The sequence below is a fragment of the Manis javanica genome, chromosome X (genome assembly GCF_040802235.1).
Source record: "Manis javanica isolate MJ-LG chromosome X, MJ_LKY, whole genome shotgun sequence".
NCBI classification, from domain to species: Eukaryota; Metazoa; Chordata; class Mammalia; order Pholidota; family Manidae; genus Manis; species Manis javanica.
The window spans coordinates 97,893,019-97,920,643 of NC_133174.1; the positions used below are offsets into that span (position 1 = coordinate 97,893,019).

At 38.2% G+C, this 27,625-nt stretch overlaps 1 protein-coding gene across 2 annotated transcripts in view; it reads left to right on the top strand.

The window, feature by feature from the left end:
- Positions 1–27,625, top strand: part of RNF128 (ring finger protein 128) — a 133,684-nt gene that overhangs the window by 85,997 nt on the left and 20,062 nt on the right. For both annotated transcript variants that reach the window (XM_017656003.3, XM_017656002.3), the window contains exon 2: positions 2,006–2,253. In XM_017656003.3, the coding sequence (XP_017511492.1) occupies positions 2,006–2,253 (248 nt within the window). The remainder of the gene's footprint in view (positions 1–2,005; positions 2,254–27,625) is intronic.

The following is a 27,625-nucleotide window of genomic DNA, read 5'->3' on the forward strand; positions in this document are numbered from 1 at the left end:
AAAAAGGTAAACTGTCCCTGTTTGCAGATGACATGATATTGTACATAAAAATCCCTAAACAGTCCACTAAAATCCACTAGAACTAATATCTGAATTCAGCAAAGTTGTAGGATACAAAATTAATACACAGAAATCTGTTTCCTTCCTATATGCTAATGATGTACTAGCAGAAAGAGAAGTCAGGAAAACAGCTCCATTTACAATTGCATCAAAAAGACTAAGACCTAGGAATAAACCTAACCAAGGAAGTGAAAGGCCTATACTCTGCAAACTACAAGACATGCATGAGAGAAAATTAAAGAAGACATCAATAAATGGAAACACATCCCATGCTCATGGATATGAAGAATTAATATTGTCAAAATAGCCAACCTGCCTACAGCAATCTACAGATTCAATTCAATCCCTATCAAAATACCAACAGCATCCTTCAACAAACTAGAACAAACAGTTTAAAAATTAACATGGAACCACCAAAGCCTGTGATTAGCCAAAGCAATCCTGAGAAGGAAGATATAAACCCATGCACATATGGCCAATTAATATATGATAAAAGAGCCATGGATATACAATGGGGAAACAACGGCCTCTTCAGCAATTGGTATTGGCAAAACTGGACAGCTACACATAAGAGAATGAAACTGGATTATTATCTTACTCCATACACAAAAGTAAACTCCAAATGAATCAAAGACCTGAATGGCAGTAATGAAACCATAAAACTCTTACAAGAAAACATAGGCAAAAATCTCTTGAACATAAACATAAGCGACTTTTTCTTGAACACATCTCCTTGGGCAAGGGAAACAAAGGCAAAAATGAACAAAAGCGGCTACATCAAAGTAAAAAGCTTCTATACAGCAAAGGATACCATCAGCAGAACAAAAAGATATCCTACAGTATGAGAGAACATATTCATCAACAACTTACCTGATAAAGGGTTAATATCCAAAATACAGAAAGAACTCACACACCTCAACACCCAAAAATCAAATAACCCAATTAGAAAATGGGTGAATGATCTAAATAGACACTTCTCCAAAAAAGAAATTCAGATGGCCAACAGGCACATGAAAAGATGCTTCACATCACTAATCATCAGGGAAATGCAAATTAAAACCACAATGAGATATAACCTCACACCAGTTAGGATGACCAAGCCAACATCTAACAAACAAGGAACAAATGCTGTTGATGATGTGGAGAAAGGGAAACCCTCCTACACTGCTGGTGGGAATGTAAATCAGTTCAACCATTGTGGAAAGCAATATGGAGGTTCCTCAAAAAACTAAAAATAAAAGTACCATTTGACCCAGTAATTCCACTCCTAGGAATTTACCCAAAGAAAACAAGATCCCTGATTCAAAAGACATATGCACCCCTATGTTTATCACTGCACTACTTAACAATAACCAAGATATTGAAGCAACTTAAGTGTCCATTAGTGGATGACTGGATAAGGAAGAGGTGGTACATATACACCATGGAATATTATTCAGTCATAAAAAGAAAACAAATCCTACCATTTGCAACAACATGGGTGGAGCTAGAGGATATTATGTTCAGTGAAATAAGCCAAACGGAGTAAGAAAAGTACCATATAACTTCACTCATTTGTGGAGTATAACAACAAAGCAAAACTGAAGGAACAAAACAGCAGCAGACTCACAGACTCCAAGAAGGGACTAGCAGTTACCAAAGGAAAGAGGCTGGGGAAGTTTGGAGGGGAGGGGAAAGGGGATTAAAGGACACTATAATTCTCAATCACAGTATAGGTAGGTCACAGAGAAGGCAGTATAGCATGGAGAAGACAAGTAATGACTCTACAGCATCTTACTACACTGATGGACAGTGACTGCAATGGGGTGGTGGTGGGGGACTTGATAACATGGATGAATGTTGAAACCACAATGTTGTTCATGTGAAATCTTCATAAGATTGTATATCAATGATACCTTAATTTAAAAAAATACAGAACTAAAATTGAATTCCTTTTCTTTTACAGGTGCAGGAGACATTGTTGCAATCATGATTGGCAATCTGAAAGGCACAAAAATTCTACAGTCTATTCAAAGAGACATACAAGTAACAATGGTCATCAAAGTAGGGAAAAAACATGGACCTTGGGTGAATCACTATTCAATTTTCTTCGTTTCTGTGTCCTTTTTTATTATTACGGCAGCAACTGTGGGCTATTTTATCTTTTATTCTGCTCGAAGATTACGAAATGCAAGAGCTCAAAGCAGGAAGCAGGTTTGTAATGTTCATTTCTTCCAATTTCATAATACTTTACTGTTTTAATTGTAGTTTCAGGATGCATTTCAATATTCTTCACTTGTTGGATAATGATCCATGCATATGTTTTATGAGACCTGGTAGTTTTTAAAAGTATGTCAGCTTCCATCCTCTCAAATCTTTTATTTTCTGTAATTTGTCTACGGCCTTAATCCTTCCTGATTAAGTCTTCTAACACCTTATTAGGGAGCAACAGCCAGCATTTAACTATATATGGGTGTAAATATATACAGTCTTTTAAATATTTTTTCTAAATTACAAAATCATTTCATACTTGATATAGAAAATTTAGAAATCAGAAAGTACAAGGGGAAAAACCTTTGCCCAGAACCTCATATAAGAAAAACATTGTTTTCACTGCCCAAAGATAACCACTGTTATTTTACATGTATGTTTGTGCCTGTGCATGTTTGTAGTGGCATGTGGGGCAGGGCTGGGAAGAGAGACTAAGCTGAATATCATGAAAAGGCAGGTTTAAAGATCTAATTGAGCAGGATATAGGGCTAGGCTCCAAACAGAGACACAGTCTTAATTTCTATAGTATTTAATAACTGCTATGTAAATGGGTACAAAGTATAGAAATACTAGAGCAAAAATACAAAGCATCATTCAACAGGGAAGTACCTATGGTTGTATGGCACTGATCCTACTCCCTTTAAACTACTCCTCAGCCTCCTGATGGCCTCACTTCTTTCCCTGCCAGCTCAACTCCCATGGTCATGCCCATGCACACATCTTCAGTTCCCTTGGCCCTTCTATCTCTTTATTATACTTGGGGTCAAAATCCAACACCGGTTAAATCCTACTTCCCACCTACTTTATGCCTGCACTTTGCCTAGCTGAAGCAGCAGAAAAGCATTGACATCTATGTAGACTGGTTTCACTTTAAATTTATTACCACAAACTCTGAGTGAGCCCTTAATGCTGCACAACAATCACACCACGTTTTCTTAGCTATTTCCTCTTCTCCTTTCCTAGGTGACTAATCATACGTGTTCCTTTCTTCTTAAACCTCCAACCCCTCCTCCAATTTTACTTTCAACTTGTATTTGGGATCTTATTTCACTCAGAAAATTGAAGTAATTAAGAATAATTCCACAAGCTCCCACCACATCTACCCATCTATTTATCTGCATCTATTTCTATATCCTATATCCTTTGCCTTGTCTTTGGTTACTGGGGATGCACAGTCATGCTACTTTGCTTCCATTTTCAAAAGAACTTCTCTTGACCCCAGGGCAGAAACCTTGGAGTTATTCTTTATTCCTCTTTTTCTCTCACTTCCCGTGTAACCTCCATTGGCAAATTCTGTTGATTCTGCCGTCATTATATATCCAGAATCTGATTGCTTCTAACCACTTTCATTGCTTCCACCCTGATCTGAGCTACCATCGTGTCACCTCTTCTCAAGTATTCTCAACACAACAGAGTGGTGTTTCACTTCTCTAGAATGCTTAGTATGGACTTAATACTTTCAGCTGGTCATGTAATAGGGGCAAGAATACATTTTTATATGTTCTGGGAAGTTCCTCCAAAGGCAGTGAAATTCTAGCTACTTCATGTACTTTCTCTCCAATAAGCAAAAATGAACCCAATTTATTTGGGATTGGGGAGCAGTGAGGATATTTTATATGACAGGAAAGTTAATTGAATTTAGGAATAGTTGAGAAATTGAAATCTTATTATAAAACCTTCATAAAGATTAGATACCAGCATATGGTAATGAGTGATGGTTATCTCAGTGTTTAAAGTTAATTGACTTCTCTCCCTTTCTTCAGGGAAGCAGCTTATCACATTGGTGGTTGGTTCAGCCTGTTACTAGCTATGGTGTAAAATTTTAAATGTTTAAATTTCTGTGCCAGGCTATTCAGTAGTTTCATACTGTGTTAATATTTGCCACTTGTATATTGTGCTGTTTTCATCTCTAAGGTTGGAATGAAATTAGTATCCAGTGTGACCAAATATTCAAAGGTTATAGTTACAATGACCAATGCGTTTGGTTTGTGTATGATCATGGTGAGGCATGTATTTCTGTATTCTAAGTGCCATAATAAATCTATTAACATGGCATTAAACCCCATCAATAAGTAATACAGTTTGTAGATAACTGCCTGGTGTTATACAAATGCCACTTGATATTTAATTCTGGTCTCATCGTTCATTTAAGTAATTTTCATGGTGTATAATGTATTTTATCAAAATTAACTTCTGTACAAATGGTTAAAAATCGCTTTAAAATTTCTTACCTTCAGAGAAGTCTTTGGAGAGGGCTTCTTTTACTACTTAATGGGCTATATCTGTTTATCCTTTGGTGACTAAAGGATTAGATAGATGACTGGTAATCCCTTTTGCTTTTAAATATTTGAGAATTCTAGAATGTCATTTACATGTTATTTAATTTTCCCGACTTCCTTTTCATAAAAGGTAGAGTTTGATGCAAGTGATGGTTATAACTATCACTGAATATTTAACTGTATTACCTCCATTTTACTGGTATAAATTGCAATGAAACTGAGATATAGAAAGTTATTTTCATTAGAATATTAGAAATTCATAAGAATATTCAGGAATGTCTCCCTCTGAACCATTTTGATGCATACTATATAATGTCAGGCAAACTGATAAAAGTGTAACCATAAATTTTGATGACAAAATACTCAAATATAATGGGCAACACAGTGACTGCATGCCTCGTATGTCATAGTATAATGTGGAAGAACACATATCATCCCTATTTTTGAACAGCTTTTAAACAAGATGAGATTCGTATCAATGGATTGTGAATGAAAATGACATATTAGGCATTACATGGTGGGTTCATGTCCCCATTGGGAATAATCCTAACCGGAGACAAGGAAGATTATGGAAAACCTTATGACATGCTCTGACTAAACTGAATTTGGGAGTGACCACTATACATTTGACTGTGGCATAGGACACCCAGCATTTTGGGGTACAGTGCATGTATCATACTTAAGCAATTGACACTTAATGATAACAAGGCATGTGTTGAATTAAACATTGGTCAGTGAAACAAAAGAGGGCTCTAGGTGATACAGAATCTGGCCTAGGTATAATGGAAGTAGCTGAATTTACTTTTAAATCAAGGGTTTTGGAAAAAAATAATTTACTCTGTAAAACAGATTGGAAGGAATCATCTTCCAAGAGGAGAGAAAAGAATAGAATCCTCTTGGAAAGATGATAAAACCTTTATAATATGGTCACATAGACCCAATACATAATGCTAGAGAATGCTAGCACTCACCACTGGAAAAGAGCATATACTCTGACACAACAGGATCTGTTAACTATTTTACTTCAAATGGAGGTCCACGTAGCCATGGGTAATGTAGCCATGGGAGGTCCACATAGCCATGTAGCCTTCTGTTTTTAGCTATGGAAGTTCAGGGAGAGCAACTTGGGACAAATGCAGATCCCCAAATTTATGGAAATTTTCTCGGTGAAATTGTAACTTACATTGCTGATCTCTGACTGATTTTGACCAAAGGATAGACCAAAATAAGATGAGCAAGTAAGAATGGGAATACTGAATGATACCTATGTATTCCCCATGGGAAGAAAATGGCCTTGTTGCATAACTATCAGTGGGAACCTATAACTAAACAATAGTGTGAGTTGAGACAAATGATTGGTTTTGTCCTCAGCTAACATGAACCTAGAAATGACAGAATGATCACCACTGGTGAAAACACTTATCCATAATAATACCTGGCAAAGAATAATTAATTCTTCTAGGATGGTTTAATAAGCACTTCTTGCAATATTTCCTGATTGTTTTGTAACCAAACCAAACTGTATCATAACCATATTATGATATGGTATAATACTGGTATTGTTGGTAAGATTCAACTACCTTATATAAATAAATCATATGATGATCAAGTGTATTCAGAAACTGAACTAAAACCTCTCCAGGATTAGAAACCAATGGAGAGTGATTGGCCTGAGAAAGAAGTAGATTTTGTTCATTACTATACTTAATAGTAATGAACAAGTTTGTCACAAAGTTCAAGTACCTATGGATCAAGGGAGTGAACAGATAATTAAATTGGTATATCAATATAAAGATGTTTGAAATGGATTAGAAGTATTGTTTATTTGAGCCTATTTTCACCCTTCATTGGCTTCTGCAGGTATTAGATATGCTTATGTTATTCTTTTTTAGCCTTCCATGTAAATGCCATACAAGCTGTAGAAGTCTAAATACTATGAATTTTTGTTAAGAAGACTTTGATTAAGAGACAAGGAATGGATTGTGAAGGAAGAGATAACACAGTTGATCTAGCTGCTTACTTCTTGCAGGTCTCCAAGGGAACCATGATCGGCCCTTGGCCAACCCTGGGGCTGTGGCCCTCAAGGTGTTCTTCATGTTAGTGAGTGAGGATTTTGTTACACATACCTGGAGCAATGGACCATATTGTACCAGTTTGTTATGGTTGCTTGGCACAAAAATCAAGATTGATGATATGTACCTACTTTCATTATTGGAGTCCTGAGTTTCAGGCAGCAAGGCCAGTTGCTAGCAGGATTACCTAGTAACCAGCCCCCTCATTTGAGCCTCGGACCCTGAGACTCAAATACACCCATGGGCAGAGGTATGCCACATATGTCCTTGTAGTTTGCTGCCAAAGAGATAGTATTCCTGTGTGATCTCAGATGAGGAATAGCTAACCTACATTAATATCTTAAAATTTGTCCTTGAACTTAAAGCATGACTAAAAATATCTGCAATATTTCCGGTTACATTAAGTTTTCTCTACTAATACATAAAATTAACTGGAAAACTTAGTTATCTGTATACTGTACCACTATCAATATATATATACATTTGTGGTGGTTGTATTTGTATTTTATCTGTTCCTACCTAAACTTGAGAATTGGAGCCTTTTACAAAACCATTATTTTTGCTTTATGTATAAGAGCAGATTAAACAATTTCTTGTCTGAGTAGGACCTAGTCAGACCTTCTAGTCTAGTCAGAACTCCCTCTGACTTTCTCACTGAGCAAAAGGAACGTCTTATAATGGGTCTCATGATTTTTTTATATTCACTTACTCTAATTTTATATTTATATCACTAATTCTAAAGATTTTGATTGTCTTTCTTTGCAAAATGCAATAACCTGAGCCATAATCGAAACTGTAAGCTGTATTCAAGGTCAGATTCCCCCTTTCCTTACTGCTCTTCCTAAGTGTGCATTTTCTCACAATGTTCACAGAGATTACTTTCATGTGAGTGGACTGCACTGCTACTTATCCCCATCTCTGTAGTTTGTAGACTTCTGGGAAGCTGTTTCATAGCCTTCACCTCCTCTTTCCTTTAAGAATACTTCCATTCAAATGTTATGCATAGGCTTTTTATTGGAAAAAATAGATTTCTTTCCATTCTCATTTATCTAAATATTCATATGACTCTGACATTGGTTTTATTCACAGGAATATATATATCAGAGGAAAAGAGTCCTCTTAGTATAATTCTTGATCTTAAATATTCTTTTTTTTTATAAATTCTGAGCCAAATTTTTATGAAAATTTTTATTTTAAAAAAAGTGGTGGCTGAGGGGCGGAGCCAAGATGGCGGCGTGAGTAGAGCAGTGGAAATCTCCTCCCAAAAACACATAGAGCTATGAAAATATAACAAAGAAAAATCTTCCTAAAATAGAGACCACAGGACACAGGACAACATCCAGACCACATCCACACCTGCAAGAACCCAGCGCCTTGTGAAGGGGGTAAGATACAAGCCCCAGCCCAGCGGGACCCGAGCGCCCCTCCCCCCGGCTCCCGGCGGGTGGAGAGAAACCGGAGCAGTTTTTTTTTTTTTTTTTTTTTTGGCGAGCGCTTTTTGGAAGCCTTAGAGGGACGGGCCCCCGTTGCTGGGGAGGCAGGGTGGCAGGACCGGTGAGGAGGTGCCTGGGAACGGCGCCGGAGGACAAAGAATATCCCGCGTTTCTCCCTGCGAGACCTGGGGGCGGGTGCCTGAGACCGGTGCCTGAGGACGGAGGAGATCGCGCGTTTTTCCCCTTTTTTTTTTTCTCTCTTTTTGGCTAGCGCTTTTTGGAAGCCTTGAAGGGACGGGGACCCCAGTGCTAGGGAGGCACGGTGGCGGGACTGGTGAGCGGGTGGCTGGGACCGGCGCCTGAGGACAAAGAATATCCCCCGTTTTTCCCTGCGGGACCTGTGGGCGGGTGCCTGAGACCGGCACTTGAGGACAGAGGAAATCGCGCGTTTTTCCCCTTTTTTTTTCTCTTTTCTGCGAGTGCTTTTTGGAAGCCTAAAAGGGACAGGGACCCCGGTGCTAGGGAGTCCAGGGCGGCGGGACTGGTGAGCGGGTGCCTGGGACCGGCACCTGAGGACAAAGAATATCCCGCATTTTTCCCTGTGGGACTGGTGGGTGGGTGCCTGAGACCAGCACCTGAGGACGGAAGAAATTGCGCGTTTTTCCCCTTTTTTTTCTCTCTTTTTGCCGAGTGCTTTTTGGAAGCCTTGAAGGGACAGGGACCCCAGTGCTAGGGAGGCAGGGCGGCGGGACTGGTGAGCGGGTGCGTGGGACCAGTGCCTGAGGACCAAGAATATTGAGCGTTCCTTCCCTGCGGGACCGGTGGGTGGGTGCTTTTTGGAAGCCTTGAAAGGACAGGGACCCTGGTGCTAGGGAGACAGGGCAGCAGGACCAGTGAGCGGGTGCCTGGGACTGGCACCTGAGGACAAAAAAAAAAAAAAAAAAAAATCGCTTGTTTTTTCCTTTTTTTTCCTTTTTTTTTCCTCTTTGTTTCTGTTCCCTCTCTCATTGTTGCTGCTGTTGTTTTGGTTTGGAGAGTGCTTTTTGGAAATCTTAAAGGGGCAGGACAGGTCACTTAGACCAGAAGCAGGGAATCTGGGGATCCCTGGGCACTCTAACCCCCTGGGCAGCAGGGAGCACAGAGGCCCCTTACGGAGATAAATAGTCTCCTGGCTGCTCCCCCTCCAACGGGGCTCCACCATTTTGGAGGAACAGCCCCAGCCAGGCCAAGCCCACAGCAACAGCGAAGATAAATCCCAAAGCAACTGGGCAGGAAGCAGAAGCCCTGTCTGCGCACAGCTGCCCAGCACAAGCCACTAGAGGTCGCTATTCTCCCAGGAAAAGGCTACAAACCAACAAGAAGGGAAGCTCTTCCAGCGGTCACTTGTACCAGCTCTGCAGACTATCTCTATCACCATGAAAAGGCAAAACTACAGGCAGACAAAGATCACAGAGACAACACCTGAGAAGGAGACAGACCTAACTAGTCTTCCTGAAAAAGAATTCAAAATAAAAATCATGAACATGCTGACAGAGATGCAGAAAAAAATGCAAGAGCAATGGGATGAGATGCAGAGAAAAATGCAAGAGCAGTGGGATGAAGTCCGGAAGGAGATCACAGATGTCAGGAAAGAGATCACAGAAGTGAAACAATCCCTGGAAGGATTTATAAGCAGAATGGATAAGATGCAAGAGGCCATTGAAGGAATAGAAGCCAGAGAACAGGAACGTATAGAAGCTGACATAGAGAGAGATAAAAGGATCTCCAGGAATGAAACAACACTAAGAGAAATATGTGACCAATACAAAAGGAAAAACATTCGTATTATAGGGATACCAGAAGAGGAAGAAAGAGGAAAAGGGATAGAAAGTGTCTTTGAAGAAATAATTGCTGAAAACTTCCCCAAACTGGGGGAGGAAATAATCGAACAGACCATGGAATTATACAGAACCCCCAACAGAAAGGATCCAAGGAGGACAACACCAAGACACATAATAATTAAAATGGCAAGGATCAAGGACAAGGAAAGAGTTTTAAAGGCAGCTAGAGAGAAAAAGGTCACCTATAAAGGAAAACCAATCAGGCTAACATCAGACTTCTCAACAGAAACCCTACAGGCCAGAAGAGAATGGCATGATATACTTAATGCAATGAAACAGAAGGGCCTTGAACCAAGGATACTGTATCCAGCACGACTATCATTTAAATATGATGGTGGGATCAAACAATTCCCAGACAAGCAAAAGCTGAGGGAATTTGCTTCCCACAAACCACCTCTACAGGGCATCCTACAGGGACTGCTCTAGATGGGAGCACCCCTAAAAAGAGCACAGAACAAAACACACAACATATGAAGAATGGAGGAGGAGGAATAAGAAGGGAGAGAAGAAAAGACTCTCCAGACAGTGTATATAACAGCTCAATAAGCGAGCTAAGTTAGGCAGTAAGATACTAAAGAAGCTAACCTTGAACCTTTGGTAACCACGAATCTAAAGCCTGCAATGGCAATAAGTACATATCTTTCAATAGTCACCCTAAATGTAAATGGACTTAATGCACCAATCAAAAGACATAGAGTAATAGAATGGATAAAAAAGCAAGACCCATCTATATGCTGCTTACAAGAAACTCACCTTAAACCCAAAGATAAGCATAGACTAAAAGTCAAGGGATGGAAAAACATATTTCAGGCAAACAACAGTGAGAAGAAAGCAGGGGTTGCAGTACTAATATCAGACAAAATAGACTTCAAAACAAAGAAAGTAACAAGAGATAAAGAAGGCCACTACATAATGATAAAGGGCTTAGTCCAACAAGAGGATATAACCATTCTAAATATATATGCACCCAATACAGGAGCACCAGCATATGTGAAGCAAATACTAACAGAACTAAAGAGGGAAATAGACTGCAATGCATTCATTGTAGGAGACTTCAACACACCACTCACCCCAAAGGATAGATCCACCAGGCAGAAAATAAGTAAAGACACACAGGCACTGAACAACACACTAGAACAGATGGACCTAATAGACATCTATAGAACTTTACATCCAAAAGCAACAGGATATACATTCTTCTCAAGTGCACATGGAACATTCTCCAGAATAGACCACATACTAGCTCACAAAAAGAGCCTCAGTAAATTCCACAATATTGAAATTCTACCAACCAATTTTTCAGACCACAAAGGTATGAAAGTAGAAATAAATTCTACAAAGAAAACAAAAAGGCTCACAAACACATGGAGGCTTAACAACATGCTACTAAATAATCAATGGATCAATGAACAAATCAAAATAGAGATCAAGGAATATATAGAAACAAATGACAACAACAACACTAAGCCCCAACTTCTGTGGGATGCAGCGAAAGCAGTCTTAAGAGGAAAGTATATAGCAATCCAGGCACACTTGAAGAAGGAAGAACAATCCCAAATGAATAGTCTAACATCACAACTATTAAAACTGGAAAAAGAAGAACAAATGAGGCCTAAAGTCAGCAGAAGGAGGGACATAATAAAGATCAGAGAAGAAATAAACAAAATTGAGAAGAATAAAACAATAGCAAAAATCAACGAAACCAAGAGCTGGTTCTTTGAGAAAATAAACAAAATAGATAAGCCTCTAGCCCAACTTATTAAGAGAAAAAGAGAGTCAACACAAATCAACATAATCAGAAATGAGAATGGAAAAATCACGACAGACTCCACAGAAATACAAAGAATTATTAAAGACTACTATGAAAACCTATATGCCAACAAGCTGGAAAACCTAGAAGAAATGGACAACTTCCTAGGAAAATACAACCTCCCAAGACTGACCAAGGAAGAAACACAAAAGTTAAACAAACCAATTACAAGCAAAGAAATTGAAACAGTAATCAAAAAACTACCCAAGAACAAAACCCCGGGGCCGGACGGATTTACCTCGGAATTTTATCAGACACACAGAGAAGACATAATACCCATTCTCCTTAAAGTGTTCCACAAAATAGAAGAAGAGGGAATACTCCCAAACTCATTCTATGAAGCCAACATCACCCTAATACCAAAACCAGGAAAAGACCCCACCAAAAAAGAAAATTACAGACCAATATCCCTGATGAACGTAGATGCAAAAATACTCAATAAAATATTAGCAAACAGAATTCAACAGTATATCAAAAGGATCATACACCATGACCAAGTGGGGTTCATCCCAGGGATGCAAGGATGGTACAACATTCGAAAATCCATCAACATCATCCACCACATCAACAAAAAGAAAGACAAAAACCACATGATCATCTCCATAGATGCTGAAAAAGCATTTGACAAAATTCAACATCCATTCATGATAAAAACTCTCAGCAAAATGGGAATAGAGGGCAAGTACCTCAACATAATAAAGGCCATATATGATAAACCCACAGCCAGCATTATACTGAACAGCGAGAAGCTGAAAGCATTTCCACTGAGATCGGGAACCAGACAGGGATGCCCACTCTCCCCACTGTTATTTAACATAGTACTGGAGGTCCTAGCCACGGCAATCAGACAAAATAAAGAAATACAAGGAATCCAGATTGGTAAAGAAGAAGTTAAACTGTCACTATTTGCAGATGATATGATACTGTACATAAAAAACCCTAAAGACTCCACTCCAAAACTACTAGAACTGATATCGGAATACAGCAAAGTTGCAGGATACAAAATCAACACACAGAAATCTGTAGCTTTCCTATACACTAACAACGAATCAATAGAAAGAGAAATCAGGAAAACAATTCCATTCACCATTGCATCAAAAAGAATAAAATACCTAGGAATAAACCTAACCAAGGAAGTGAAAGACTTATACTCTGAAAACTACAAGTCACTCTTAAGAGAAATTAAAGGGGACACTAATAAATGGAAACTCATCCCATGCTCATGGCTAGGAAGAATTAATATCGTCAAAATGGCCATCCTGCCGAAAGCAATATACAAATTTGATGCAATCCCTCTCAAATTACCAGCAACATTCTTCAATGAATTGGAACAAATAATTCAAAAATTCATATGGAAACACCAAAGACCCCGAATAGCCAAAGCAATCCTGAAAAAGAAGAATAAAGTAGGGGGGATCTCACTCCCCAACTTCAAGCTCTACTACAAAGCCATAGTAATCAAGACAATTTGGTACTGGCACAAGAACAGAGCCACAGACCAGTGGAACAGATTAGAGACCCCAGAAATTAACCCAAACATATATGGTCAATTAATATTTGATAAAGGAGCCATGGATATACAATGGCAAAATGACAGTCTCTTCAACAGATGGTGCTGGCAAAACTGGACAGCTACATGTAGGAGAATGAAACTGGACCATTGTCTAACCCCATATACAAAGGTAAACTCAAAATGGATCAAAGACCTGAATGTAAGTCACGAAACCATTAAACTCTTGGAAAAAAACATAGGCAAAAACCTCTTAGATATAAACATGAGTGATCTCTTCTTGAACATATCTCCCCGGGCAAGGAAAACAACAGCAAAAATGAGCAAGTGGGACTACATTAAGCTGAAAAGCTTCTGTACAGCGAAAGACACCATCAATAGAACAAAAAGGAACCCTACAGTATGGGAGAATATATTTGAAAATGACAGATCTGATAAAGGCTTGACGTCCAGAATATATAAAGAGCTCACACACCTCAACAAACAAAAAACAAATAACCCAATTAAAAAATGGGCAGAGGAACTGAACAGACAGTTCTCCAAAAAAGAAATACAGATGGCCAAGAGACACATGAAAAGATGCTCCACATCGCTAATTATCAGAGAAATGCAAATTAAAACTACAATGAGGTATCACCTCACACCAGTAAGGATAGCTGCCATCCAAAAGACAAACAACAACAAATGTTGGCGAGGCTGTGGAGAAAGGGGAACCCTCCTACACTGCTGGTGGGAATGTAAATTAGTTCAACCATTGTGGAAAGCAGTATGGAGGTGCATCAAAATGCTCAAAACAGACCTACCATTTGACCCAGGAATTCCACTCCTAGGAATTTACCCTAAGAACGCAGCAATCAAGTTTGAGAAAGACAGATGCACTCCTATGTTTATTGCAGCACTATTTACAATAGCCAAGAATTGGAAGCAACCTAAATGTCCATCTGTAGATGAATGGATAAAGAAGATGTGGTACATATACACAATGGAATACTACTCAGCCATAAGAAGTGGAAAAATCCAACCATTTACAGCAACATGGATGGAGCTGGAGAGTATTATGCTCAGTGAAATAAGCCAAGCGGAGAAAGAGAAATACCAAATGATTTCACTCATCTGAGGAGTATAGGAACAAAGGAAAAACTGAAGGAACAAAACAGCAGCAGAATTACAGAACCCAAAAATGGACTAACAGGTACCAAAGGGAAAGGAACTGGGGAGGATGGGTGGGCAGGGAGGGATAAGGGGGGGGAAGAAGAAGGGGGGTATTAAGATTAGCATGCATGGGGGTGAGGGAGAAAGGGGAGGGTGGGCTGCACAACACAGAGAGGACAAGTAGTGACTCTACCACATTTTGCTAAGCTGATGGACAGTAACCGTAATGTGGTTGTTAGGGGGGACCTGATATAGGGGAGAGCATAGTAAACATAGTATTCTTCAGGTAAGTGTAGATTAAAAATTTAAAAAAAAAAGAAAGAAAGAAAGAAAAGGGGGATTACTCCTTAACAGGATAAAACTATTGGTAAATCAAAGATCAACGCATGCTTTAAATATCCTTAATGTTGATCACTTAAAGGGTGTCAGATGATCAGCTATGGAGGTACTCTTTTCTGATAATATTCCTTTCTCTTAACTAAAAAAAAAGAAAAAAAAAAAAGCAGTTACTGTGTGCTGACCTCCAATGAGTTCTGCACAGTGGTATAGAGGGCATGTCAAAGTGTGGGCAAAGGGTCTGTTTGTTTCTACGCAGAAGATCAAGGCCTAGCTTGGATACCCAGAAAATGAACTAAGATACGATATGAGGAGGAGCTTCCGGCATCAGCACTCTCTGGAGGACTCGTGCCGGGGGATGATCATCAAAAAGCCTCCACAGGGATCCGGACGATGCTGCGGTTGTGGCTGCATCCAGCCCACCGTCTCCTGGACTTGCCATAAGAAGGAGGAGGGAGATGTCTAGGCTGGCATGTGCATACAGTGAGACAACGAATTTGACCAGATCTGTACTGTTGGAACTCAACCAGGAGTTGGGAGGGGTGCAAGTTGTAGCACCCCAAAATCTCATGACTATAGACTATCTATGGTTAAAAGAACATATGGGATGTGAACAGATCCCAGAAATGGGCTGCTTTAATTTGTCTGATGGTTCAAGTACAGTTGGACAATATCCATCATATCATAGATAAATTTTCACAAATGCCTAGGGTGCCTAAATGGTTTTCTTGGCTTCACTGGAGATGGCTGGTAATTATAGATTTGCTTTGTTTATGTCACCGTATTCCTATTATGTTAATATGTGTGTGCAAATTAGTTAGTAGTTTAAAACCTATACATAATTAAGGTACTATACAAGAAGATATGTCAAAGAAATAATCAATCCTCCCAAGTTTCCTTCATATGCTACATCTATAGCTTTTCTTCTTCCTTCCTAATTACAAACCTTAAATAGAATTCGTGCCTCATATCGAATTTACCGAGTATCATAATTCCTCCAGGTGGTAAAGATACCTCGAGACAAGTGCTGGGCATAGAAGCCACAGGGCATAAATCTGCAAAGAAGTAAAAAGCTAACCTTTGCAAACAATATGGCTTCTCTCTCACTTACCAACTTTACATTTCCCTGTATGGCCCCGGAAGATGACTGGTTAGCCAGAGACGGGTAAGATTCCTCAAGGGAGGAACAACCTAAGACAGGCACAGTCGCAGGGGGGCCATCAGGTGAGAATTTGGGGATCAACAGAGGTGAGGCTCAGAACCTCACCCCCCCTGCTTTGAGAGAAATCTTCTGCATCCGTGGATGTCTTGCTGCCCTGGTCTAGCCTGGATTAATACTTAGTCCATAGGCACACACCTGATCATCTGATCATCTATATTTGCCTTCTTACAGCACTAAACTATGTTTTCTACCTTTATCTTGCATCTACCTACCACTTCAGCATTTTATTAAAAATAAAAATAATAATAATAATAGGAGAAATGTGGGATCAACATATAAATCAAGTACAAAAATCAAATGAATATTCATATTTGACCTGATGGTTTATAGGTCATATTGCATGATCAAAACCGAAAGTTTCTGTGATGAATGCCCTTGTACTGTTCACCATGTAAGAATTTATTCACTCTGTAAGAATTCGTTCACCATGTAAGAACTTGTTCGTTATGCTTCAGAAGATTGGAGACTGACGAGAATTAGGCTTGAGATGGATTAATGATTGTACATTGAGTATTGACCCCCCTATACTGAATTTTATTGTTGTTAACAACCATTTGATCAATAAATATGAGAGATGCCCTCTCGAAAAAAAAATAAAATAAAATAACTTTTTAAAAAGAAAAAAAAAAAAAAAAAAAAAAAAAAAGTGGTGGCTTAAGTGCAGGAAAATCTGGTTTGCTTATATCCACCCTCCTTTCTTGCTTTTGCACACCCTGCCCCCACCCCCATCAAGTAATTAGGTTTGACTACACCCCTAGTGTTATTCACGTGGGTTTCAGTTAAGCTAAAAGCTGAATGCCTTGGAACCAAAAACCAGTCTGATGAATCACCAGGCTAAAACATTTATTATACTTAATTGGATATAAATACACAAATGAACTAGGTAGAGTATCTTTGGGTTCACTATAATTTAAAAATGGATTATTATAATATAGGATAAGAATTGGCCTGCCTTTTCATTTTCATCCCAAATAAAGTCTCACTCAGAACCAAAACAAACTATATAGATAAGATTGTTCAGTGACTAGAATGATCACAGCTTTTGAATAATTAGAGTATTGACATTAAGCTTCTGTTGAGAAAATGGGCCAACGACTAAGCTTGTTTGAATCGGTCTTCAGCTCCACTGCCAAGTATTCTTAGACCAGGTATCTTAGACCAGGAGGCAGAGAGAGTCTGTTGGTATAAAATATTTGTTTAAATGAGTTCCCCAAATCACAGTAAATAGTCAATTTAGAAAGGATCTGAAGATTGAATAATAGCTGGCTTTGAGGGTTTTTTTCTTACTTCTTTCATTTGTCTTCACAAGGAATGTGAAGCCTTTTAAAGGCTTCTTTGCTATTGCACAATGGAGGCAGTGTAATATAGTGGAGAGATCGTGGACTTTAAAGGCAGATAGAACCTGGGCTTGAATTGAATCACTGCTTTGCCACTAACCAGCTGCCTGGACTGTAGTCAAGCTTCTGAATCTTTTCTTGTCTATAAAACTTGGATATTAAAATACCTATTCCATAAGGTTGTTAATGATTAAACAAGATGACACATGTAAAAAGCTTAGGGTTGAACCAAAACATTATAGGGTCCCAATGCTTGTTGAGGTCTCTAAGCTTTTCGGAGTAGAGGCTTTTAATGAGTAAAACTGTGACTTGGATGAAAAAAACATCATGCAAATCTGTTTTTATTTTCTAAATTCAGATGCTATTCTTTCAGCTGCTACTAAGCACTGTGGGAAATTTTTAAAAAATGATAAAGGCCCAGTCCTCCAGCTATTCACAATATAGTAGGAGAGAAAGAGACATGAATAATACATTTATAGAATAGGACAAGAGGTAGAGACAATCTACTTTTGGAGTTTATAGGGTAGGAGGGAAATCTGATGTGATAAAGGGGTACTGAAAAAGTGTCCAGTGTAATTTGTGTGACAAAGTAGATACGTTCTTGAAGTTCTTTATTTTGGGGAATAAAATAAAATTATAGTTTGAATTGGGATATGTTGGTTTTAAATGTTGAGGCATAGTTGAGACCCCAAAAGTTTGACTTAAGTAATATTATCCAAATATGTATATTTAATATAAACTCCTTGGTCTTAGTGTTCTCATATTTAAATTTTTAGAAGAATGAATGCATCTTGGAAACTCATGCTATCAGTGTGACAGTGAAATATTTTGAGTACTAATGATAGTTTTGCAAGTGACCTTCATTAAAGCTCTACAAATACAGGTTGTGCTTCTTACCAAAATCATGTGTCTCATAACAATATTGAAAGAAAATGGCTTTTCTTTTCTTTATAAAAGCTCAGTGGGAGTTATTAGAAATATCCAGATTTCCTTTTAAAGGGTTTTTCTTATTCCAAGGCTGCTTTGTTAAGCATTGGTTTATGCTATATAGCAAATCTTTTAGAGATCCTTCAAATGAAGTCCCTTGCTTAGGATCTTATGGCATCTTGGATTTTACCCTATATTTTTGTATTCCCCCCACTTTTTTTTTTAGCATTGGTCTTAATATAAGTTCTATTGTTCTCATCAGCATAGACTTGGACATTACATTATAAAGCTTGCCTTAAAATCCACCCCTCAAATTAATTTGCATTAGTCTTGGATATAATTAAAAGAAAATGATATATTTAGCATTTATTCCTAATAAATTGATAAGTACTAGCACTGGAGACTCAGACATTTATTGTGTTGGATTAAATATTTTGGAATGAGAAACCAGACTTTAAAGACTTAAGTAAATATACTAGAAATGTATCATTTCTTTATGGGTGTATTTCCCCAGTTGTATCATGGAGCATGTTGTATAAACCTAAATCAGAAGTGCTCTAAAGACAAGGTGTAAAATGATTATCAAAGACTTATCATCAACTATAGTTTTCTCTTGTTGGCTCCATATTTTTATCATTTTCATTTTTCACATCTTGGTATTTAAATAGCTTATGATCTATGTGAAAAAGAAAGTACATAGTGATGTTTGGAAGTCTGGGCAAGGGCCAGGGCCCTGTGGGCATACGGGTTGTTTGCTGTAAGTACTGGGGCACAATTTGACAGACCACAGAATGCAGGAACTGGAAAAACTTCAAAAGGTAGCTGAGGTATAGATGGGTGTGTTATAATGGAATCTTGGAATATGAAGAACAGAGTCCCAGTAGCAGCTCTATAGAGGCTGCATGCCCTTTTGTTTGAGCTATTTTACTTTTCCAAGCTCTACTTGCTCATCTTCAAAATGGGAATATTATCTTCTTCAGGGGGTTGTTGTAAGGATTAAATGAGGTAATAGATATTAAAAATAATTTTTAAATACAAAATAACTGTATAAATAAAAGAACGTAGTACTGTTGTCTTTCTGCTCCAAGCCACTAACAAACTCTGAGATTTTGAGCAAGGCATTCTTTCTCTTCAGGCATCTGTTTACTTATCTGTGAGATTAGATATCAAACTAGGTGAACTCAAAGAGTTCTTCCAGTTCTAAAGATCTTAAGTATACCTCCTTTCACTGTCCATTATTTACTTATGATGCAAGTAACCAAATAGAAGGGAAAATATTTATGCTCAAAATAAAGTACCACCATAGAATTCCTCTTGTGAGTTAACTCACCATTAAGTTCCAAAGTGGGAGTGAGAGGGCTTTGATTAGCACCCCTTTCCTTCTAAGGATTCTCTTCTTATTAACTGTTTCTCTTAAGCTGTATTTGCTGGTCAGGTAGCAATCTTGGAAGTTTCTGCTGTTCCTATGACAGAAAAGAAATGGTTTGGCTAGTAATCTCCTTGGCATTAAGCCAAATACCTTTCACAAAATGGTATCTCACATTGCAGGCAGGTTTGGGCATTCAGGAATTTCCTCCCATGCTTGTATTCATGGATTATTCCCCTCCAAAATGTATTTGCTATAGGTATAAACATGTTACAAGAACCCATTACCTTATTGATGAATAGTACTTTATATTTTCATTTAATAAACATTATTGAATATCTGCTATATGCCAGACATTATGCTGCATACTTACATCATGTCTATTTTCCACATAAACTAGATGTTAGCTGGAGGTCTCCCTGCTTGGAATGGAGGTATACATAGGGCAGTGAGGAAGCTGTTTGCATTGTCTCAATGACCACTATTTCTGACTGCCTACTTTTTGCTTAATTTCCACGAAGTTTGTTCATTTCACAGTACGGGATTGTTTATCATCTTGCCAATCAGCAGATGCTATCTCTCTATTCCACACATCATCCACCCAGGTGTGAAACCTAGACACTTCCTCAGTGGGCACCTAATTATATTCACTTGATGCATTTTCATATGTGCTAGATTTTACTGAAAGGGAAAGAAGGATTTTTTGCAGTATCACAAACAATTTCAGATTAACATCAAATATCTTACATGATCTGAGATTTCTCCCTCTTGCCAGTTCTCCTCACATAAAGGAACAATCTCACATTGTATTCTCTCTCACCTTTCCCTCACCTCAGTTTTCCACTATACCCCAAGTTCACTTTGTTTTTTATTGTTGCTATAAAATTAGTATCTAACATTATATAAGTTTCAGATATACAACATTATAATTCAACATCTGTATGCACTGCAAAATGATTACCACTAAAACTCCAGTCATTATCCATCACCATAAAATTGACCCCCTTCACCCATTATGCCCACCCCCTTACTCCTTTTACCCCTGGTAGCCATCAGTCTGTTCTCTGTATCTGTGAGTTTGTCTTTGTAATGCATTGTTTGTTCACTTGCTTTTTTGTATTCTACATACAAGTAAAACCATACAGTATTTGTCTTTCTCCATCTGACTTATTTCACTTAGCATAATGCTTTCAAGGTCCATCCATGTTTGTCGCAAATGGCAAAATTTCACTCTTCTTTATGGCTGAGGAGTATTACATTTTGTATATATTCTACATCCTCTTTATCCATTCATCCATCAATGGCCACAGGTTGCTTCCATATCTTGACTATTGTAAATAATGCTGCAATGAACACAGGGGTGCCTATATCTTTTGGAATTAGTGTTTTCATATTCTTTGGCTATCTACCCAGAAATAGAATAGCTGGATCATATGGAAGATTTATTCTTAATTTTTTGAGGAACCTCCATACTGTTTTCCATAGTGGCTCTAACAACTTACATTCTCACCAACACTATATGAGGGTTCCGTTTTCTCTACATGTTCTCCAACAAATGTTATATCCTGTCTTTTTGGGGGGGGGGGATTGAAATCGAGACCACTCCTTTATTTTTTAGTTTTTAAATTTTGGTATCATTAATGTAAAATTACATGAGCAACATTATGGTTACTAGACTCCCCCTATTATCAAGTCCCCACCACATACCCCATTACAGTCACTGTCCACCAGCGTAGTAAGATGTTATAGAATCAATACTTATCTTCTCTGTGTTATACTGCCTTCCCCGTGTCCCCCCCAGCTACTTTATGTGTGCTAATTGTAATGCCCCTTTTCCCCCCTTATCCCACCCTTCCCACCCATCTTCCCCTGTCCCTTTCCCTTTGGTAACTATTAGTCCATTCTTGGGTTCTGTGGGTCTGCTGCTGTTTTGTTCCTTCAGTTTTTTCACTCCACAGATGAGTGAAATCATTTGATACTTGTCTTTCTCCACCTGGCTTATTTCACTAAGCATAATATGCTCTAACTCCATGAATGTTGTTATAAATGGTAGGATTTGTTTTCTTCTTATGGCTGAATAATATTCCATTGTGTATATGTACCACATCTTCTTTATCCATTCATCTACTGACGGACACTTAGGTTGCTTTCATGTCTTGGCTATTGTATATAGCGCTTCGATAAACATAGGGGTGCATATGTCTTTTTCAAACTGGGCTCCTGCATTCTTAGGTTAAATTCTTAGGAGTGGAATTCCTGGGCCAAGTGGTATTTCTATTTTGAGTTTTTTGAGGAACCTCCATACTGCTTTCCACAATGGTTGAACTAATTTACATTCCCACCAGCAGTGTAGGAGGGTTCCCCTTTCTCCACATCCTAACCAACATTTGTTGTTGTTTGCCTTTTGGATCTTGGCCATCCTAACTGGTATGAGGTGATATCTCATTGTGGTATTAATTTGAATTTCTTTTATGATTAGCAATGTGGAGCATCTTTTTCATGTGCCTGTTGGCCATCTGAATTTCTTTGGAGAAGTGTCTGTTCAGCTCCTCTGCCCATTTTTTAATTGGATTATTTGCTTTTTGTTTGTTGAGGTGTGTGAGCTCTTTATATAATTTGGATGTGCACCCCTTATCAGATATGTCATTTACGGATATATTCTCCCATACAGTTGGATGTGTTTTTGTTCTACTAATGGTGTCCTTTACTGTACAGAAGCTTTTCAGTTTGATAGAGTCCCACTTGTTCAGTTTTGTTTTTGAGTCCCTTGCCCGGGGAGATATGTTCATGAAGAAGTTGCTCATGTTAATGTCCAAGAGATTTTTGCCTATGTGTTTTTCTAGGAGTTTTATGCTTTCATGACTTACATTCAGGTCTTTGATCCATTTCAAATTTACTTTTGTGTATGGGGTTAGACAATGATCCAGTTTCATTCCCTTCCATGTAGCTGTCCAGTTTTGCCAACACCAGCTGTTGAAGAGGCTGCCATTTCCCCATTGTATATATATATCCATGGCTCCTTTATCATATATTAATTTACCATATATGCTTGGGTTTATATCTGGGCTCTGTAGTCTGTTCCATTGGTCTATAGGTCTGTTCTTGTGCCAGTACCAAATTGTCTTGATTACTGTGCCTTTGTAGTAGAGCTTGAAGTCAGGGACTGTAATTCCCCCCTACTTTATTTTTCCTTCTCAGAATTGCTTTGGCTATTCAGGGTCTTTTGTCATACCATATGAATTTTAGAACTATTTGCTCTAATTCATTGAACAATGCTATTGGTATTTTGATAGGAATTGCATTGAATCTGTAGATTGCTTTAAGCAGGATGGCCATTTTGACAATATTCATTCTTCCTATCCATGAGCACGGGATATGTTTCCATTTATTGGTATCTTCTTTAATTTCTCTCATGAGTGTCTTGTAGTTTTCAGAGTATAGGTCTTTCACTTCCTTGGTTAGGTTTATTCCTAGGTGTTTTATTCTTTTTGATGCAATTGTGAATGGAATTGTTTTCCTGATTTCTCTTTCTGCTAGTTCATCATTAGTGTATAGGAATGCAACAGATATCTGTGTATTAATTTTGTATCCTGCAACTTTGCTGAATTCAGATATTAGATCTAGTAGCATTGGAGTGGATTCTTTAGGTTTTTTATTTTGAGAGGCTATCTCTCATATTTCTTGATCAAATGGTTGTTAACAACAATAAAATTCTGTATAGGGCACTCAGTGCACAGTCATTAATCAACCCCAAGCCTAATTCTCAACAGTCTCCAATCTTCTGAAGCATAACGAACAAGTTCTTACATGGTGAACCAGTTCTTACATAGTGAATAAGTTCTTACATGGTGAACAGTGCAAGGGCAGTCATATCAGAGAAACTTTCGGTTTTGATCATGCATCATGAACTATAAACAATCAAGTCAGTTATAATTATTTGTTTGATCTTTATACTTGATTTATATGTGAAACCCACACTTCTACCTTATTATTATTATTTATTTAAATAAAATGCTGAAGTGGTAGGTAGATGCAAGATAAAGGTAGAAAACATAATTTAGTGCTGTAAGAGGGCTAATGTAGATGATCAGGTCTGTGCCTATAGACTAAATATTAATCCAAGCTAGACAAGGGCAACAAAACATCCACGGATGCAGAAGATTTCTCTCAAAACAGGGGGTGGTGAGGTTCTAAGCCTCACCTCTGTTGATCCCCAATTTCTCACCTGATGGCCCCCCTGTGACTGTGCCTGTCTTAGGTTGTTCCTCGCTTGAGGAATGTTACCCATCTCTGGCTAACCAGTCGTGTTCCGGGGCCATACAGGGAAATGTAAAGTTGGTAAGTGAGAGAGAAGCAATATTCTTTGAAAAGGTTAGCTTTTTACTTCTTTGCAGATTTATGCCCTGTGGCTTCTATGCCTAGCATTTGTCTTGAGGTATCTTTACCACTTGGAAGAATTATGATACTCAGTAATTTTCTATATGAGGCACGAATTCTACTAAAGGGTTGTAATTAGGAAGGAAGAAGAAAAGCTATAGAAGTAGTAGATGGAAGAAAACATGGGAAGATTGATTATTTCTTTGACATATCTTCTTGTAGAATAACATAAGCATGTATAGGTTTTAACAAACTACTAATTAAATTGCATACACACATTAACAGAATAGGAATACAGATAAATAACAAAAGCAGACCTACAATTACCAGCCATATCCAGTGAAACCAAGAAAACCAGTTAGGTACCCTAGGCATTTGTGAAAACTTATCAATAATATGATGGATATTATCTAACTGAATTTGAGTAGTTTGAGAAAGATCAGACAAATTAAAACAACAAATTCCTGGGAACTGTTCATATCCCATATGTTCTTTTACCAGTAGATAGTCTATAGTCACACGATTTTGGAGCACTGCAACTTGCACTTCTCCTAATTCTTGGTTGAGTTCTGACAATATAGGTCCGGTCAAATTTGTTGTTTTACTGTATGCACAGGCCAGCTTAAATATCTCCTTCTTCATTCCAATGGCAAGTCCAGGAACCGGTGGGATGAATGCAGCTACAACTGCAACAGCGCCAGGATCTTTGTTGAAGTTTTTTGATGATCATCTTCTGGAATGACTCTTCCAGAGGATGTTGATGTTGGAAGTTCTTCTTCATATCGTACCTTAATTTGTTTTCTGTGTAGCCAAATTAGGCTTTAATCCTCTGTATAAACACAAACAAACCCTTTGCCCACACTTTGATATGACCTTTATATCATTGTGAAGAACCTATTGGAGATAACCACACAGGAACTGCTTTTTTTTAAGAGACAGAAATATTATCAGAAAAATGTACTTCAATAGCTGATCATCTGACACCCTTTAAAAGATCAAAATTAAGGATATGTAAAGCATGCATTGATCATTGATTTGCAGTTAATTTTATCCTATCAGGGAGTAATCCCCCCCTTTTTTTGTTATCATTAATCTACAGTTACATGAGGAATATTATGTTTACTAGGCTCTCCCCTACACCAAGTCCCCCCCACAAACCCCATTACAGTCACTGTCCATCAGCATAGCAAAATGTTGTAGAATCACTACTTGTCTTCTCTGTGTTGCACAGCCCTCCCCTTTCCCCCACCCCCCCACATTATACATGCTAATCATAACACCCCCTTTTTTCTTCCCCACCCTTATCCCTCCCTACCCTCCCATTCTCCACAGTCTCTTTCCCTTTGGTAACTGTTAGTCCCTTCTTGGGTTCTGTGATTCTGCTGCTGTTTTGTTCCTTCAGTTTTTCCTTTGTTCTTATACTCCACAGATGAGTGAAATCATTTGGTATTTGTCTTTCTTTGCTTGGCTTATTTCACTGAGCATAATACCCTCTAGCTCCATCCATGTTGTTGCAAATGGTAGGATTTGTTTTCTTCTTATGGCTGAATAATATTCCATTGTGTATATATACCACATCTTCTTTATCCATTCATCTAATGATGGACACTTAGGTTGCTTCCAATTCTTGGCTACTGTAAATAGTGCTGCGATAAACATAGGGGTGCATCTGTCTTTTTCAAACTGGGCTGCTGCATTCTTAGGGTAAATTCCTGGGAGTGGAATTCCTGGGTCAAATGGTAAATCTATTTTGAGCATTTTGAGGAACCTCCATACTGCTTTCCACAATGATTGAACTAATTTACATTCCCACCAGCAGTGTAGGAGGGCTCCCCTTTCTCCACAACCTCGCCAACATTTGTTGTTGTTTGTCTTTTGGATGGTGGTGATCCTTACTGGTGTGAGGCGATATCTCATTGTGGTTTTAATTTGCATTTCTCTGATAACTAGCAATGTGGAGCATCATTTCATGTGTTGGCCATCTGAATTTCTTTTTTGGAGAACTGTCTGTTCAGCTCCTCTGCCCATTTTTTAATTGGATTACTTGTTTTTTGTTTGTTGAGGTGGGTGAGCTCTTTATATATTTTGAATGTCAAGCCTTTATTGGATATGTCATTTACAAATATATTCTCCCATACTGTAGGGTACCTTTTTGTTCTATTGATGGTGTCCTTTGCTGTACAGAAGCTTTTCAGCTTGATATAGTCCCACTTGTTCATATTTGCTTTTGTTTTCCTTGCCCAGGGAGATATGTTCAAGAAGAGGTCACTCATGTTTATGTCTAAGAGATTTTTGCCTAGGTTTTTTTCTAAGAGTTTTATGGTTTCATGACTTCCATTCAGGTCTTCGATCCATTTCGAATTTACTTTTGTATATGGGGTTAGACAGTGATCCAGTTTCATTCTCTTACATGTAGCTGTCCAGTTTTGCCAGCACCATCTGTTGAAGAGACTGTCATTTCCCCATTGTATGTCCATGGCTCCTTTAATTATATATTAATTGACCATATATGTTTGGGTTAATGTCTGGAGTCTCTAATCTGTTCCACTGGTCTGTGGTTCTGTTCTTGTGCCAGTACCAAATTGTATTGATTACTATGGCTTTGTAGTAGAGTTTGAAGTTGGGGAGTGAGATCCCCCCAACTTTATTATTCTTTTTCAGTATTGCTTTGGCTATTTGGGGCCTTTGGTTTTTCCGTATGTATTTTTGAATACTATTTGTTCCAGTTCATTGAAGAATGTTGCTGGTAATTTGATAGGGATTGCATCAAATCTGTACATTGCTTTGGGCAGGATGGCCATTTTGACGATATTAATTCTTCCCAGCCAAGAGCATGGGATGAGTTTCCATTTGTTAGTGTCCTCTTTAATTTCTCTTAAAAGTGTCTTGTAGTTTTCAAGGTATAGGTCTTTCACTTCTTTGGTTAGGTTTATTCCTAGGTATTTTATTCTTTTTGATGCAATGGTGAATGGAGTTGTTTTCCTGATTTCTCTTTCTATTAGTTCATTGTCAGTGTATAGGAAAGCCACAGATTTCTGTGTGTTAATTTTGTATCCTGCAACTTTGCTGTATTCCGATATCAATTCTAGTATTTTTGGAGTGGAGTCTTTAGGGATTTTTATGTACAATATCATGTCATCTGCAAATAGTGACAGTTTAACTTCTTCTTTACCAATCTGGATTCCTTGTATTTCTTTGTTTTGTCTAATTGCCATGGCTAGGACCTCCAGTACTATATTGAATAACAGTGGGGATAGTGGGTATCCCTGTCTTGTTCCCGATCGCAGAGGAAAAGCTTTCAGCTTCTCGCTGTTCAGTATGATGTTGGCTGTGGGTTTATCATATATGGCCTTTATTATGTTGAGGTACTTGCCCTCTATACCCATTTTGTTGAGAGCTTTTATCATGAATGGATGTTGAATTTTATCAAATGCTTTTTCAGCATCTATGGAGATGATCATGTGGTTTTTGTCCTTCTTTTTGTTGATGTGGTGTATGATGTTGATGGATTTTCGAATGTTGTACCATCCTTGCATCCCTGGGATGAATCCCACTTGGTCATGGTGTACGATCCTTTTGATGTATTTTTGAATTCGGTTTGCTAATATTTTGTT